This window comes from Electrona antarctica, assembly GCF_951216825.1.
Source record: "Electrona antarctica genome assembly, chromosome: 2".
NCBI classification, from domain to species: domain Eukaryota; kingdom Metazoa; phylum Chordata; class Actinopteri; order Myctophiformes; family Myctophidae; genus Electrona; species Electrona antarctica.
In genome coordinates, this window is record NC_136807.1 from 8,654,856 (window position 1) to 8,671,143 (window position 16,288).

Below are 16,288 nucleotides of genomic sequence, written 5' to 3' on the forward strand. Positions count from 1 at the left end.
ACCACCTCTTCAACAAAGATAACAGCTCTACTACCTCACAACGCGCCGTGCCGTGTTGTGAGCTTGTAGATCAGCTATTTTCACAGGAATGTCCGGTGTCTGCCTATTATGGCCAGAATAGGGATGCTAGGGTTCCATAATGGTTAAACGCAGTGAAATACAAATACTGTACTGTACTGTACTGTAAAACAAGGGATTTTGTTTTCACATGTAAAAGTGTGTTTTTGATCACACCTTTATTGGTCAAAAGATTCTTTGTTTATTAAAGTGCTCTGGGAGAGAAAGGAAAATAGCAGAATTCATATCTGAGGAACAGTGTTTACAAGGATCCCATTACAAAAGTCAAAGTTATAGGCTGTTAATAGAGTTAAGGGCCGTCCACACCGAGCACTACAACTATAACATAATGTTGACGATATTATAGTTGTGGCGTGAACTAAAATTATATCTTTATAGTTATTGTACTTGGTGTGAATGGTCTTTTACGGGGCTTTATGAAGAAGTGAAAAGCACTTTGAGAAGACAATGATGCAACACAGGAAAACAAAAGGTTTTTCTCCGAGTGGATCCAGCAATAAACTGCTCAGTTTATTAAACCGAGCAGTTCAGTAAACAATGACAGTTTTTGCCATTTTCTGTGTTCATACATGCAATTCAAAGCATTGCCACAGCAAATTAGACTGTTTTGGAATGCATGTACAGTAAATATTAATAGGATTATTGTATTGACCTTTGGTCCTACAATTCTAACTAGGTCATTCACCCACTCAAATGACTAATTACTGTTATACTGTAGGTCAGGGCCTAAAGGAAAATAACTTAAAAGATTAAACATATCCAAACATTTACAGCCACTAAGAAAGAGAATAGATTTTATTGACTTTAACAAAATAATTATTAAAACCTTTGAGAACTTGGAAAATCTGATTAATATAAAAAGTACCAAATAGACTTCTTCAGAAATGATACATTGTAAACTGGTCAATAAACATATAGACTATACAAAATACATCTTCATTCAAGCGTTGCGTACATTTGTCAAAAGTGTTAAGGAATGACTGACTTAAGAACGAGTCAGAGTTGGTCCTCTTGTGGGATTCTGTTGAACCCGACTTCACTGCTAGTATATATATATATATATTCAGTTAAAGGACCACTTCACCACTTTTCAACATCTCTTCATATAATTGGTCCTCACTAATGTTCATGATAAAACACCACCATTTTTTTCCTACTCTGTCTGTGTCTCATAGGAGGGCTTTGGGCAGTTCGGACACCCGTCCACCAGTGACATCATCATTAGGCAGATTTGTTTTTAAACAAGATTTGTTTTAAAATATATTTAGATTCTTATTATCGTGAGAACGATGGCTTCAACTTTTGCATTGCAACTTTTCAGGAAAAGAAAGCCTGCCGTTTCTATTAGCTTGGATTCACCATCGATGATGTCACTGGTGGACGGGTTTCTGAACTGCCCACAACCTTCCTATGAGACACAGACTGAGTAGGAAAAAATTGTGGTATTTTATCATGAACATTAGTTAGTACCAATTATAGGAAGAGAAGTTGAAAAGTGGTGAAGTGGTCCTTTAAGAGAGTTTTGTTAGGTGGATTTCATAAGGTACGGAATATAAGCACAGATACATCACCAATCCTTTAACACAATGTAAGTTATAGGCCACGTTAAATATATACTAACCCATTTTGGACTGAGGTCGGTTAAAAAAAAAACGGCTTCTAAATCCTAACGTTTTTCTGAAAAACCCATGTTTCTATGTCAGTGGTGCTCAACCTTTTTCATGTCAAGGACCCCCAGAATGATCTCTATTGGGCCACGGACCCCCATCTCAAAACATGTAGTCGCAGGGACCCACCCAGAAGCAAGTATTTTAGTTAAAAATGTTCGCTCCGAAATATATATTCAATGATTTGCGCCACATTTTAACGATTTTTCAAAAATAGCAGACCTAGAAGCTTGTAGCGCGCCACTCGGTGGCGCGCTATGAGCTTGTAGATCTGCTATTTTTCAATAGCTAAATTATAACAATGTTTAAAACACCAAAAAACGCCCAAAATGGGTTAAAGCAGAGACTGCAAAACGGACTTTTAGCACTACAAAATAACAGTCTCGATATGCTCAATCCTGCCGTCAAAGAAGCCCAACTTTGTAATGTGGTCACGTGTTACAACTCGCAAACAGACTACCAGTCTGTAAACTAAACAGTTCAACTATGGCTTCGTGGAGGTTCAAAATAAAGAGTTATGGTCTAAGTGCTTAAGTTGGAATGAGATACATTTTTTTTACAACCGTTCCTCATACTCTTTGCCATGTCGTTTGTGTTCACTCGCTACACAGGGTTTGCAGATAACAGATACGCAACGTTACTATAATTATATAATTATTCCAGTTTCTTTAGCTCCAACAATGCCTGCAACAGTAAAGAGAATAGTATGGGTGTGGTATGGTACATCTGCAACACTGCATTGCAGAGATATGATATATTATACAGTATGATGGGTAGAATTAAGATCACATAAACCTTTAAATTATATATATTTTACATTTATACACAACAGACCAGTGTTTAAGGCACAGCCAGTACATTTGGGCATTGCAGAGGAGTTGTGATCCCCCTGCTCGTTCGGAGAAATTAAGTGATATTGACAATACATTAAATCATTCGTAGTTGCTCACCGGGAAATAGCCGATCTACAAACTTGCGATGCCGTCACCTTGGATTGTGACTTCTATTCTCGGCGAACAACACCATTGCACAACTACGTATAAATTAAGCATTTGACCGTGATAACTCAGGAAATGCAGTGTTCACTTGTAACATAGTAAGAAATATGCCATTTCTTGGCATACCCATTTGGAAACTGTCAAAAAGGAAAAAGATTTGACAGCATCAAACATCCGTCTATACCGTTGGGTTCATTTACAACAACTGCTATCCAGAGCTGATTGGCTAAGCCTGGTTACTCTTTACTTGACTAAGGCCCTATTAGTGTATTAGTGTGGAAATTTCGCCAACCTAAATCCAAGAGTTCTGACATGAAGAGAACATACCTATAACTTCCTGGAAAAAATACCTGTCTTCTACATTCCGTACGCCCAGTCATGTGAAATGACACGTTTGTGACATCACAGGCATGAGCGTCCTTTCCACATTTCACAGGAGAAATACAGAAGACGACTTTTTCCTCCACACTATATCAAACTATATGATCTCCTCACATCAAAACAACTGGATCTAGGTACGTCTGCAAAGTTTCCCTTTAACGTACATGTTTGTACGTAATGAAAATCTCCCCAGTTCATCAAGGGCGGAACTAAAAGTTCAGCACAATTTTCACTACGTATACTCATTTAAATCAATCCTTATACACTCTCAGGTCTCAATGAACACAAATCAGTCTTTCGTAATTAGGTCCGTCATACATAAAAGCATTACCAAAGACCGTGCTGTAAAAACAGCATTAAACCTTTAAAACGTTTGCTATTGATGATGTAAGTATGGAAATAAAAGAAAAGATCTCTGTAAAATCCTTAGTGTTAATTCATCCATTTGTTACTCTTGAGAGTGTGCAAACGTAAAGTTAAATTAACACTCGGGACGTCACACACACACACACACACGCACGTGTGCACACACACACACACACACAGTCACACACACACACACACACACACACACACACACACACACACAGGGGCCTTCTGCGGCAACAACACTGAACAAATTAGAATCCACTCGTGATAGAGATTTGTTGAGTGCTGAATCCGAGCACTTGATGTCGCCGCCAGCTGGCGGTGGAGATCCCCTTTACGGAGGAGTCGGAGGGAGGAAGAGGAAGTCAGCCATCATCATCATCAGAACTCTTCCTCCTCCTCGGAGCTGAGGTAGTTCTGCTTCTTCCTCACGTTCCAGTGTAAACATTGGGCCAGGCTCTCGAACCAGTCGTTGACCGGGTCTCGGAAACAGATGGAGGGAACGGGGTAGCAGGAAGTAGTGATGGTAATACTGTAACGGGTGGGAGGGGGGAGGGAATTGGCACACACATAAAACATTATTGAGTCAGTGGGTAAGAAGAAAAGGAAAACAAAAGAAAGACAAGTCAGAGGTATTTTCAATCACGTAACAAGCCGGAGGTGTTGACACAAGACGTGGCGACATGACTGTGCATTTGTTTTCCGTTATGGCTCAATGAGGCTCGCTTCAGGTGAGGAACCAGGAAGAACACATTTATTTTTGTAAGGCTTAATGAAGGAAGTAGAAACTAAATAACTTGCACAGGGCGTGTGGGACGCACCTGGCTCAAGCCCAGTTAAGCTGGGTCAAGGAAGGTTATGTAACAAACACCTGTGACTGAGAGTCTAGGCAGAGTCCGTGTGGGGGTGGTTAGAGCCGTAAGCCATTAGCATGTCTGTCGCTGTTGTTGTTGTTGTTGTTGTGGTGCTACTCCGACACCGCCGGCTTACCTGTCTCCGTGGCAGACTTCCTGTCGCTTCCTCCCGTCGAACGATACCCAGGCCGTGTTACGTGCGTCGCGAGACAGCATTATCTGCAAAAGGTTGAAACGCAGGGAATGCGGTTGCTTTAGTGGAAGAACCTTTTTGGTGATGCAAACCTGCACAAGAATGTAAACCGGTCACATTGAGATATTCTTTTAAAAAAGGTGTTTTTGAAAACAGACACCCATGTGATTTTCAGCAAGCCACATTGGGTGCTTGCCAGGTATTATTAACATGTCATGCTTCATCATTAACATGTCACTCACAACATGATTTGTATACTCTCAATTCTGAGAGAGTAATTTAAATTCTGAGAGTAATTTGTACACTGTGGCAGCGGTGGCCGAACGGATAGCGGCGCGGTCTAGATACCGGAAGGTTCCCAGTTCGAACCAGCCGTCCGACACGTTAAAATTACCACCGCTGAAATGCCCTTGAACAAGGCATCAACCACTACGATGAAATGTGTTCTATGAGCAGGGCCTGGCTGGAAACAAGTTCTTGAGCTTAGCCCAGATACCCTGGGTAAATATAGATTTCATTTCATTTCATTTCATTTCATTTCATTTCATTTCATTTCATTTCACGCACAGAGTAAAGGGCCGTCACCACCAAGCAATACAAGTGGTGTGGACTCTGCAATCCACTTCAGTTGGAACGATTTTTAAAACAACAATCTTTACAGTTCTAGTTATGCACGTAACAATATATCGTATATCGATATTTTTCCTGACGATATATATTGTTAATCCCGACGATATTAATCAATTTAATAGAAATGTAATAATATATATATATTTTAGGGGGGCTAGTGAATTATGGTGTGTGTGTGATATGAAATGTGAGCTTTAATCATATTCCATCATATTCAAGTGCTTTTTGAGCACTTGAATATGATAGTGCTCTACAGTAGAGCACTGTAGAGGGGAGCTGTGACTGCCCAGGTGATGGTTGTTGATGCTCATTAATACATCAAGGAAGGCAATTATGTTTCTGCAGTCAAAAGTAATGCTACTTTTGCAATGCAATCAAATAATAAATGTGAAAAAGCTCGGGGTGGAAGATAAATCATTAAAAAAAAGATTTTTCTGGAAAATATGCTTTGTTAAAAATATCGTGAAAAGTCGTATCGTAAACCACATATCGTGATACGAATCGTATCGGGAGTTGAGTGAATCGTTACATGCCTAGTTCTAGTGCTTGGTTTGGACTGCCCTTCATAGACCTGTAAGGTTCAACCATCAATCATTTTAGCTGGGTATCCTTGGGACCCTGTCAAGGAGCCCACGGTGGGGAACCATTGACATAGCCATGAGCAGAGCCAAACACAAATGTTAATGGGCTCTATGCATACATGCCCATTTTGTTTTTCAGGGCCCCAGGGATACTTCCATCACAGGTGTTACCGATGATACTAATGAAGGCTCTGTTCCATTCTGGTCAAACAGAGTCAGGGTGCTGCTATTGTGGCACTGGAAACACTCTGCTACACCAGTGGGTCTCAAAGTGTCCTTGAGTGGGTTCCAAATGGTCCCGTTCGGGTGTCTAACTCTGAATGTGTACAAATGGAACGATATGGACCCCTACGGGTCCATTTGTACACTCTAAGAGTCAGGGGGTCCTTGAAATTAAAAAGTTTGAGAACCATTGTACGCTAAATGGAGCAGAGCCTTAATTAGTATCATCGCCAACACCTGTAAAGGAAGTAGGGAAGGGGCCCGGAAGCAAGGACTGTCTAAAGAGGACGAGACGCGAAGACCGTACGGGCGACGCCATGTTGCTCCATGGTGCTCCATGGAAGGAAAGAAACATGCGCAGTTGAGACCAAGGAAGCCGCATGTTTCTTTCCTTCCATGGAGCACCATGGCGTCGCCCGTGCGGTCTTCACGTCTCGTCCTCTTTAGACAGGAAGAGATATTCTGTGTTTACAGAGGCTATTGCACATACCTTGAGTTCCACGCCGGCAGGAACCACGATGGGCCTGAAGGACAGCGAGTGAGGACAGATGGGTGTGATCATGATGGCTGGAACGTTGGGGTGGATCATGGAGGCTCCCGCAGCCACCGCGTACGCCGTGCTCCCCGTGGGAGTGGACACGATCACACCTGGGAAAGACCGCATGACAGAGAGACCCCACTTCAATTTTATTAAAGTGTCAAATCACAACAAGTTGTCTCAAGACACTTTACATGTAGAGGAAAGGACCGACAGAGATCCAACCCAGAGCAAGCAATTTAGCTTGCTCTGTATTAGGTTTGTCCCCTTAGGACAGGGTTCCCCAATTAATTTTCCTCAAGGGCCATATTTTGACTAGGGTACCAGGCTGGGGGCCGAGTCCGCATGAGGTCGAGGTCTTGCCCTGAAAATTCATTTTCAGGGCAGGACCCCATTTGAAAAGGATGCCCAGTTTGACATGCATAGGCTACTGACCCCCATTTAATGCCATTTATATCTGGGACCCCCCCCCAAAAAAAAAAATTCTTCCGCGGGCCGCAAGGGGGCGCTCCGCGGGCCGCAAATGGCCCGCGGGCCGCCTATTGGGGAACCCTGCCTTAGGACAAACCTAATACAGAAAGAAAAGCAACAAAAAAGTATAACATGCAATCTCTCTCTTTTTCTCCCTGCTTGACACACATCGAGGGTTTGGTCCTGCGACATACTACTAGCGTCATCCAGGAGTACCTCACGCTAAGAGAAACAGGAGATAGGATCCCACCCCTTCCCGTAGGAGTCGCTGGTCCCTCCCCCCCCCCCCCCCATCATGGTCAAGTGTGTTCATATATAGATGCTCGGAAATGAGTGGATTTGGGTCTGGTGCATTACCCCTGCAGCACCAGAACGCCCAACCCTCTCTGCTATAATGATATCACGGTCTCTCTAGACATTTACAAAGACGCAGCAGACTAGTTTTCCCAGAAAGGTTCTTCCCGGGAGGTGAAGGTCAGACAGAGAAGGAAGCAAACACTGAACTTCTGGTTCTCTCAGCAGATCGATCTGTTTGGCCTGTCAGACATCCATCCACCCATCACTGCTTGGGTCCTAAATCAAGCACGGAATCGGTGATAAGCGATCAGCCCTCGTGTGCAAAATGTTGGCCTGACAGACCCAACGACAGAGTGGCTAACGCCTGATTTATACTTAGTAGTAGTTGCGCCAACGGACATCAGCTGGACGGACACGCACGCACACACGCACGCACGCACGCACGCACGCGATCCAGGCGGTGGATCCTATTGGTTCACCGATCTGAGCACCCGCCCCGCCACCCTCCTCCCCCCCAGAAAACAGCGGAGAACACTGATATCACCAAATATTGAGTTAATGGTTAGTGAAATACAAGGAAGAGATACAAGGAAGAGAGCTTCCTATGCCAGAATATCCCATGGGTTTCCCCAGGTTTTTTATTTTCGTTTGCATTCGGCTCAAAAATGAAAAGCCTGGGGAAACCCATTGGAAATTCTGGCATAGGAAGCTCACTTCCTTGTATTTCGCTAACCAATAACTCAAGACAAAAATGTAAAAAGAACCACCGCTCATCAGCTGAAAAACCCTTAAAGGAGGTGCTGGAGTCACAAAAGGGAAAATGAGATAAATAAATAACTCAAAATTGGGTACCGAGGCTAGCACTGAAAAATGGTAAATGGTGCATTTATATAGCACCTTTATCCAAGGCGCTTTACATAGGTTGTGCATTACATTCACCCATACATTCATACACCGATGGCAGCGGAAACCATGCAAGGCACCAACCAGCACATCAGGAGCAATTAGAGGTTCAGTGTCTTGCTCAAGGACACTTCGACACCAACTCTGGGGGAGCCCGGGTTCGAACTGGCAACCTTGCGGTTACCATCCAGCCACTCTACCCCTGAGCAACCGGCCTTTGACTGCTAGTTTTGTTTTGTTTGTTTTTTCTTTGTTTCAATGTAAAGCATATTGGTATCGATATAAAAAAACACTCACCATCTCCCTGTACAGTGGTAATGAGGTGTCCGTCAAGGAAGAGGTCAACGTTGGAGAGGTAGGATGATGGACCTCTGTCAACCACCACCTCATTCAACACCTGACCAAAAACACAACAAACAACTGTCAACCACCACCTCATTGAATACCTGAGCAAAACACACAACAAACAACTGTCAACCACCACCTCATTCAATACCTGAGCAAAACACACAACTGTCAACCACCACCTCATTTAACACCTGACCAAAACACAAACAAAACACCACCACTGAAAGCTTATATACTTCATATGACCGGCACGCTCCTAGGAGAATTCCTGCTTTATCGCAGGGGATGACCACCAACACAGGTCATGAACCGGATTTGAACTCAGAATAAATAATGAACATATTAGATAATATATACACATAGAGCTCTTCATGACGGACCCAAACCCTAATGGACCACTGAAATTGGTTAAAAAAAAAAGAACGCACCCGCGGAAACCATTGGAATGGAATGACATTAAATCCCATGTTTTCGCCTTGCTGAATAAGTATTAAAGTAGTCCATGATCACACCATTGACTCCTCAGTGGTTTGATGCGTTTTCTTTTGTGCGTGTGCTCTCCTCTCAGCTTTCACCTTAACTGACGGGAAATAACGTTTTCCCCATACATATATTGCTTCCTGCAGCAGGCGCAGCTCACACCCACACAGCCAGCATACAAAGAACAGTGATTTGTTGTGTATTAGCATGTCCGACACCTCGATGGAGTTTAGACTGAGAGCAACTGCATGGTCATTGCAGTGAGAGGTAGGCATGCAGACAATACACCACGACGACTGCGCAACAAAATGGGAACAGTGCTAGACCAGCGCCGGGCCGGGAAAAAAAATACTGTAAATAAATAGACTAGTCATCCCCCAATATTCAGAGCCTTCTGAATATTTTATTAGACAATAAGAAAAATATCCCCCAATTAAGTGGGGGATTCCCTCTTGGATGAGCCGTACATGTTTTGGACTCCCATGTGGGGAGACCCGGGTTCGAGGCGCGGGTGTTAGTAGTAATTACCTCACGGAAGAGGACATAAAGGTCACGGGACTGCAGCTTTGCGCAATTCCCAAAATCACAAAGTGTCCCATTTCGTTTCTCTCAGATAGCCTCCACAAACAAAGCTTATTCTTGTGCCTGAGAGAGAGAGAGAGAGAGAGAGAGAGAGAGAGAGAGAGAGAGAGAGACAGAGTGACAAGCACAGCTGCGGGGCAGGTCGAACAGGTTAGGTGTTCTTTTCTCCCGGTGCTCTCTCTCTCTCTCTCTCTCTCCCGTGTCTCTCCACGCAGCATTCCTGTGCTTGACAACAATGCTTGCTCACGCACACGCACACGTTGCAGTAATAATGGCAGCCTGGATGGATAACCACAGGCCAGGCGGTGAGGCCTATCGCTATCTTTTGAGACGTGTGCCAAGTAGTTAGGATTGAGTGATGTCGGTGACCTGTTCTGTCCTCAATCTCACCCGGCGTTGTCGCTCCGCTTACCTGCTGCCACCATAATAGCTCTGTTATTGTGTTTTGCTTTGTGGTTTAGCTCTGTGGTTTCACTGTGCTTGTGTGCCAGTCTAACGGACAGGGAGGCACACTGCAATGCAATGTTCCCCACCGTCTGTACATGTTTGTGGAACAGGGTAGACGACCGGCGTGCCGGTCACCGGTGGCACTTCTTGCAATCATTAGTGGAGTTTGAGGTGATTTTAGGGGTAAATATTGGTTACGAAGGGTTGTTGCATAAAGAGTTGTTGCATAAAGGCTTTCAACCATGACATTATGGCAATAAAATCCATTCAACACATCCAAACGGGTAAGGTTTATTATCTTGCAAACATTCTTGGGACGCCTCCGTTTTTATTTGTTATTTTTTGGAAAGGGTCTGTCATGTGCTATGCTTACAGTATGAATGCACGTTACGCTGCCATACACACTAATGGTATGTATCATTAGCTACTTTAAATATAGGTTATATTTCGTGGCAAATTATTCTAGGGCTATTTATATACAGTAGGCTTGATATTATGGTCAACGTTCAATATGGGTTGCATCTTGAAGTGGAGAATTATGAATTAACCCATGTTGGGCGGGAACCCCTTTTGGTGTTAGCATTATGTTATGCTTTAGCTATTGAAAAATAGCAGATCTACAAGCTCATAGCGCGCCACTCGGTGGCGCGCTATGAGCTTGTAGGTCTGCTATTTTTGAAAAATCGAAGAACGACTGACATAGAAACATAGCTTTTTCAGAAAACTGTCAGGATGTAGAAGACATTTTTAGAATCTGATCTCAGGTCAAAATGGGTTAACAACAGTGTAATGTAAAATTACCTTATCCGTTCTGTGCTAAATGTGTTCATGCTGTTTAGCTCATTCTCTCCTTCGTTTAGCCTGTGAATAAACACCTTTGCTCGTTGAACAGGAAGGACACGAGAGAAGAGTTGAAGGAAGCAACACAATCACAGAAATCCGACAGGTTACCAGTTTCGGCGTAACACACACACGCAGTGAACCAACTTGAACCCATTTTGACCTGAGATCAGATTCAAAAAATGTCTTCTACATCCTGACAGTTTTCTGAAAAAGCTATGTTTCGATGTCAGTCGTTCTTCGATTTTTCAAAAATAGCAGACCTACAAGGTCTGTAGCGCGCCACTCGGTGGCGCGCTATGAGCTTGTAGATCTGCTATTTTTCAATAGCTAAAGCATAACATAATGCTAAAACCAAAAGGTGTTCCCGCCCAAAATGGGTTAATAGGGTTGTTGTTTCCCTATTAAAGTTGGTTCACTGCATTTGAAGACGTGTGCGGGTGTTTGTTCCTTTTTCATTGTGGCGCACCGTACCCTCTCCTACGCACCTGTCGCCTGTAGGTGTGCAAAAGCTTTGCTTTTTATCGATGGCGTAACACACTCAAAACAAGACAGTGTTACACAATTTGTTGCCACAACCCCATCATTCACTGTAATGGTAGCGTGCGTGTTGAGTTGAAATGGATAATATTTTCAACATGAAGGGGTAGGAAAAAGAAAGAAAAAAAGGTTTGCTGGTCAATGAGAATGAAAACAGAGCAGTAATGGATGACGTACTGTGGCCAGCTCGCTCACCTGGTAATTGACAGCTTTGCGGCTTCCCTCGCTGTCTCCGTTGGTCATGATGAGACCTTTCTCGTCCACCCTGGCTTTCTTCTCCTTGATGTCCTTGTGAACGCGCACTCTCAGCCGACTGCGCAGGATGATGGCGGCGTTTCCTACGCGAGCAAAAACACATCTCACAGTGAGAAGTGAACCCACACACACGACACAATTAACCCATTTTGGGCGGGAACCCCTTTTGGTGTTAGCATTATGTTATGCTTTAGCTATTGAAAAATAGCATTATGTTATGCTTTAGCTATTGAAAAATAGCAGATCTACAAGCTCATAGCGCACCACCGAGTGGCGCGCTATGAGCTTGTAGGTCTGCTATTTTTGAAAAATCGAAGAACGACTGACATAGAAACATAGCTTTTTCAGAAAACTGTCAGAATGTAGAAGACATTTTAGAATCTGATCTCAGGTCAAAATGGGTTAAAAAACAACCCTGCACGTAACACTGCAATGGTCCATTTGATTACTACGTTTCTACACTCTGAGGTTTACAAATGGGGGGGGAAAAAATAACACTGAATGTGTGGCTATGATAGCGCTGGTCACATACCCTCAATGATTTGGGTGACCTGAGACTGGTAAGTGTCGAAGTTGAAAGGCGTGAGGAACCCCAGGGAACCCAGGTGAAAGGCCATTACTGGTGGAACGCTCTCCTGCAAAACACACAACGCTCCTTTAGAAGTTGTCGTCAGAACAAGTTATCGTTATGAAGGAGCGCCGCCTGGGTAGCTTTCGTACCTGGAAGAGTGAAGATGCGTACAACAGGGTTCCATCTCCACCCAGACAGATGATGAAGTCTACCAGATTGGAAATGTCATCGAGATCTGGTAGGAAAAAAGAAAAAGAAGAGAGAGAATGTTTATCATATATTTTCGTCACGGCTATGTGATGAAGTATAAATGTAAAACCCTATATACTTATTTGCCTGGGGTTGCCAAAAAATATAAGAAAGAGGCAAACATTGTGAAAATAGCCAATCTACAAGCTTACAATGCGGAACCGAGTAAAACTAAATGTAATGCCTCAACTCTTACAATTCCAAGCGCTTGTCAGGGTGGGGGGGTCCCCATCAGTCCCTATTTGAACTGGGTCACCAGTTCAAATAGGGATACTTTTGGGGGTCACTGCCTGAAAAGGTTGAGAACCAACTAGTCTACATCGAAATCTCTTTGCCGTAAATGGTCGCTCTACTTGCAGAGGAGCCATTTTCGTCCAATGTTTGTCTCAGAATAGGGCTCATGTGCTTGAGGCTCTTCTAGGTGAAAAACATTTGGTATGTGATATGAGAGAGAGAGAGAGAGAGAGAGAGAGAGAGAGAGAGAGAGCCCGTTGGCCAGCATACCTTCTCTGAAAGTGCAACATGTCTTAATGATGGTCCCGAAGTTCTCATCGCCTGCGATGGCCGGGTCCTCCAGAACTGTCTTCTCCACGTAAACAATCAGGTTTTTCACCTACAGAATAAACATTCGGACAACAGGTCTGGTCAACACACAGGTAAAGATTGTGCAAAGTCTTTCTACTGTTTAAAGTTAACTAAATGTGGAAATATAATGAAATATAAGCTAGACTATTGTGTTTCAAAACAGTAGGGTAGCAGGGGTTATCCATCTATAAATGCACCAAGTCGGTCAGACCCACGGTTGTCAAAACCGGCCCAAAAAGGCCTCTGAGGACCACTTCAATAAATTCATTGAGAGAGCCATCGCAAAGTTAAGAACAATGCAAATAACTTGCTGAAATAACTAGTGTGTGGACATGGAATTCAAACGATACACATAATGATTTGCTCTGTCGATGTGTGAGTGATGTCACAGCGAAGTGAAGTCACGGGGCATGTGAATGTGTGTGAGTGATGTCACAGCGAAGTGAAGTCACGGGGCGTGTGAATGTGTGTGAGTGATGTCACAGCGAAGTGAAGTCACAGGGCGTGTGAATGTGTGTGAGTGATGTCACAGCGAAGTGAAGTCACAGGGCGTGTGAATGTGTGTGAGTGATGTCACAGCGCACATGGATGGTGAGTGAAGTCACAGGGCGTGTGAATGTGTGTGAGTGATGTCACAGCGCACATGGATGGCGAGTGAAGTCACGGGGCGTGTGAATGTGTGCAAGTGATGTCACAGCGAAGTGAAGTCACAGGGCGTGTGAATGTGTGTGAGTGATGTCACAGCGCACATGGATGGTGAGTGAAGTCACGGGGCGTGTGAATGTGTGTGAGTGATGTCACAGCGAAGTGAAGTCACGGGGCGTGTGAATGTGTGCGAGTGATGTCACAGCGAAGTGAAGTCACGGGGCGTGTGAATGTGTGTGAGTGATGTCACAGCGCACATGGATGGTGAGTGAAGTCACGGGGCGTGTGAATGTGTGTGAGTGAAGTCACGGGGCGTGTGAATGTGTGTGAGTGACACGATGTGACACCGTGCGGTCGGGTGTACCTCGGTCAGGAACGTGCACAGCGATTTGAAAGGCTGCAGCAGGCTGCTGTCGCGGATCTTCTTAATGACAAGGACACTTTTGGGAGGCTTGTTCCACGTCAGTCTCTGACTGGCAGGGTCCTGGATGTGCCTGAGCAAGGAGGAGACATATGGAATAAAGCAAAAACAAATATATCTCATGGCTGAAAGTTTAATGTTTTAGGTATTATCATTCTTTGTTGCTGCTGTTCCACATAACAGCCAACCAGTTGAAGAAATCACAGATTTGAGGCTTTAAACCTTTGCTTTTGTGTTTATCACATTTCTGATAGAAGATGCTTCTAAAAACATGTATTCTATTGCTAGTTTGATCAGTTCAAATACTCTTAAAATTACTAAACCTAATCTTAAAATAATTAACAAATCGAAAATAGCCAATCTATCGCAATGCGGCGTGTTGTGAGCTTATGGATCTGCAATTTTCTGCGAGCGACGCACTTCTATAGTAGACCAGGGGTCTGCTATTTTTTTCAAAAATAGCAGACCTACAAGTTCATAGCGCGCCACTCGGTGGCGCGCTATGAGCTTGTAGATCTGCTATTTTTCAATAGCTAAATTATAACAATGCTTAAAACATCAAAAGGGGTTCCCGCCCAAAATGGTTTAAGGTTATTGTAGCAGTCAATTTATATTGGGGGTCGGGAGGGGGCGGGGCGGGGGTCCCGAGACATTGCCAAAGCATTTCCGGGGGTCCCCGGGCCAAAAACGTTGAGAACCCCTGCTATAGTAGACATGCTGCCTTCTATGGAATCCAAATTACTGAAATAAGTCTTGAAGACTGAGAACTTGAATCCATGGAGAGTCACCACATTTAATTCAGAAGGAAGCGTAAATTAAACAGGCCATTTGTGAGGACTAACAGCTGTAATACAATTAAAGAAATGTACTCTGAACCGGCGGGTTGCCGTTCCTTCTCGGCCAAGAAATCCGTGTTCAGACCAAGCGGTCTGAACACGGATCCCATTCTGAACATGGTGTTCAAGTGCGGCAATCCCAGGCAAATCTATTAATTTGCATGCTGGACCAGAATCTACAAATCTTGTTCATTAGCGTCCCATCTTCCTTAACCCATCTTGAACTGAGATCAGACTCTAAAAATGTCTTCTACATCCTGACAGTTTTCTGAAAAAGCTATGTTTCTATGTCAGTCGTTCTTCGATTTTTCAAAAATAGCAGACCTACAAGCTCGTAGCGCGCCACTCGGTGGCGCGCTATGAGCTTGTAGATCTGCTATTTTTCAATAGCTAAAGCATAACATAATGCTAACACCAAAAGGGGTTCCCGCCCAGAATGGGTTAATGTGAACCAGAGATCTCGTTAGACCGGTAATTGTGCCGGTTTTGGCCTCTTTTTATGACAAAAGCCGGAAAATATAAATGCCTCCGGACATCCTGGCCGATAAAAAACAAACAAAAACCCCACTGCAATTTATTATTATCACTGCAAATCAAACACATTTCAAATCCTCTCTCTCGACATACAGAAATAAGTTGTGTGTGGAACAGTTATGAAAAATTCAATGAAAACTAGGTCAAATGCAATCTGTGCAACGGCAAGTTTAGTTTATTTCGGTCCTATTGACCAAACAATGTACTACAGTACATAAGGCAATTTAAAATGCGGTCCAAAAAAAATAGTGTCAAATGTCCCAAAAGGCAGCAGGTAAAACCACAACGTTCACAAAGATGTACATGGAATTACCACATTACCACTTGACTTGAAAGGATCTATGAGGAAACTGTACAAGACATCCACACAACCTTTATCAACGTTCTGTCTGTCTTACCATAGACGCATTGCTGCTCCCAGTTGTTGGAACACAAGTCCTGTGTCCCTGAAGATTGAGGATATGTATGAGGCTTAGTTCCTCTAATCAATTGAAGAACCCACCAAAACAGGATATCCTACATTACTTGGTCCTTTGTGCAGTAGGAGTGACCAGCAAACGTTGCTCTTCCATGTGCTACTGTTTTGGTTATTACTTTTTTTCATTTTGATTACAGGACTTTAACTTTCTACATTGTGGTGACATAGTGCTACTTTTACTTAAGTAAAACAATCAGACATGTCAACTTGCATAACTCCATGGTTGCCCTTTGGCACCAATCGGGAAAATCCCACAGGCCCCTTTTCACTTTCTCCTCTCCTCTCCTCTCCCACA

At 43.5% G+C, this 16,288-nt stretch overlaps 1 protein-coding gene across 2 annotated transcripts in view; it reads right to left on the minus strand.

The window, feature by feature from the left end:
* Window positions 1-855: 855 nt before the first annotated feature.
* The window catches only part of nadka (NAD kinase a), a 32,774-nt gene continuing 17,341 nt past the window's right edge, over window positions 856-16,288 (minus strand). Inside the window, exons 4-13 of one of the 2 annotated variants that reach the window (XR_013788555.1) lie at window positions 14,089-14,218; window positions 12,999-13,107; window positions 12,395-12,480; window positions 12,207-12,309; window positions 11,615-11,757; window positions 8,480-8,579; window positions 6,464-6,621; window positions 4,484-4,566; window positions 2,046-4,025; window positions 856-1,974 (exon numbers count right to left, since the gene is read on the minus strand). Coding sequence is in view for 1 of the 2 variants with exons in the window: in XM_079490260.1 (XP_079346386.1) it covers window positions 3,875-4,025; window positions 4,484-4,566; window positions 6,464-6,621; window positions 8,480-8,579; window positions 11,615-11,757; window positions 12,207-12,309; window positions 12,395-12,480; window positions 12,999-13,107; window positions 14,089-14,218 (1,063 nt within the window). In the remaining variant the exon portion in view is untranslated. Of the gene's footprint in view, window positions 4,026-4,483; window positions 4,567-6,463; window positions 6,622-8,479; window positions 8,580-11,614; window positions 11,758-12,206; window positions 12,310-12,394; window positions 12,481-12,998; window positions 13,108-14,088; window positions 14,219-16,288 lie in introns of both variants that reach the window. The other variant, XM_079490260.1, reaches the window with a different exon arrangement.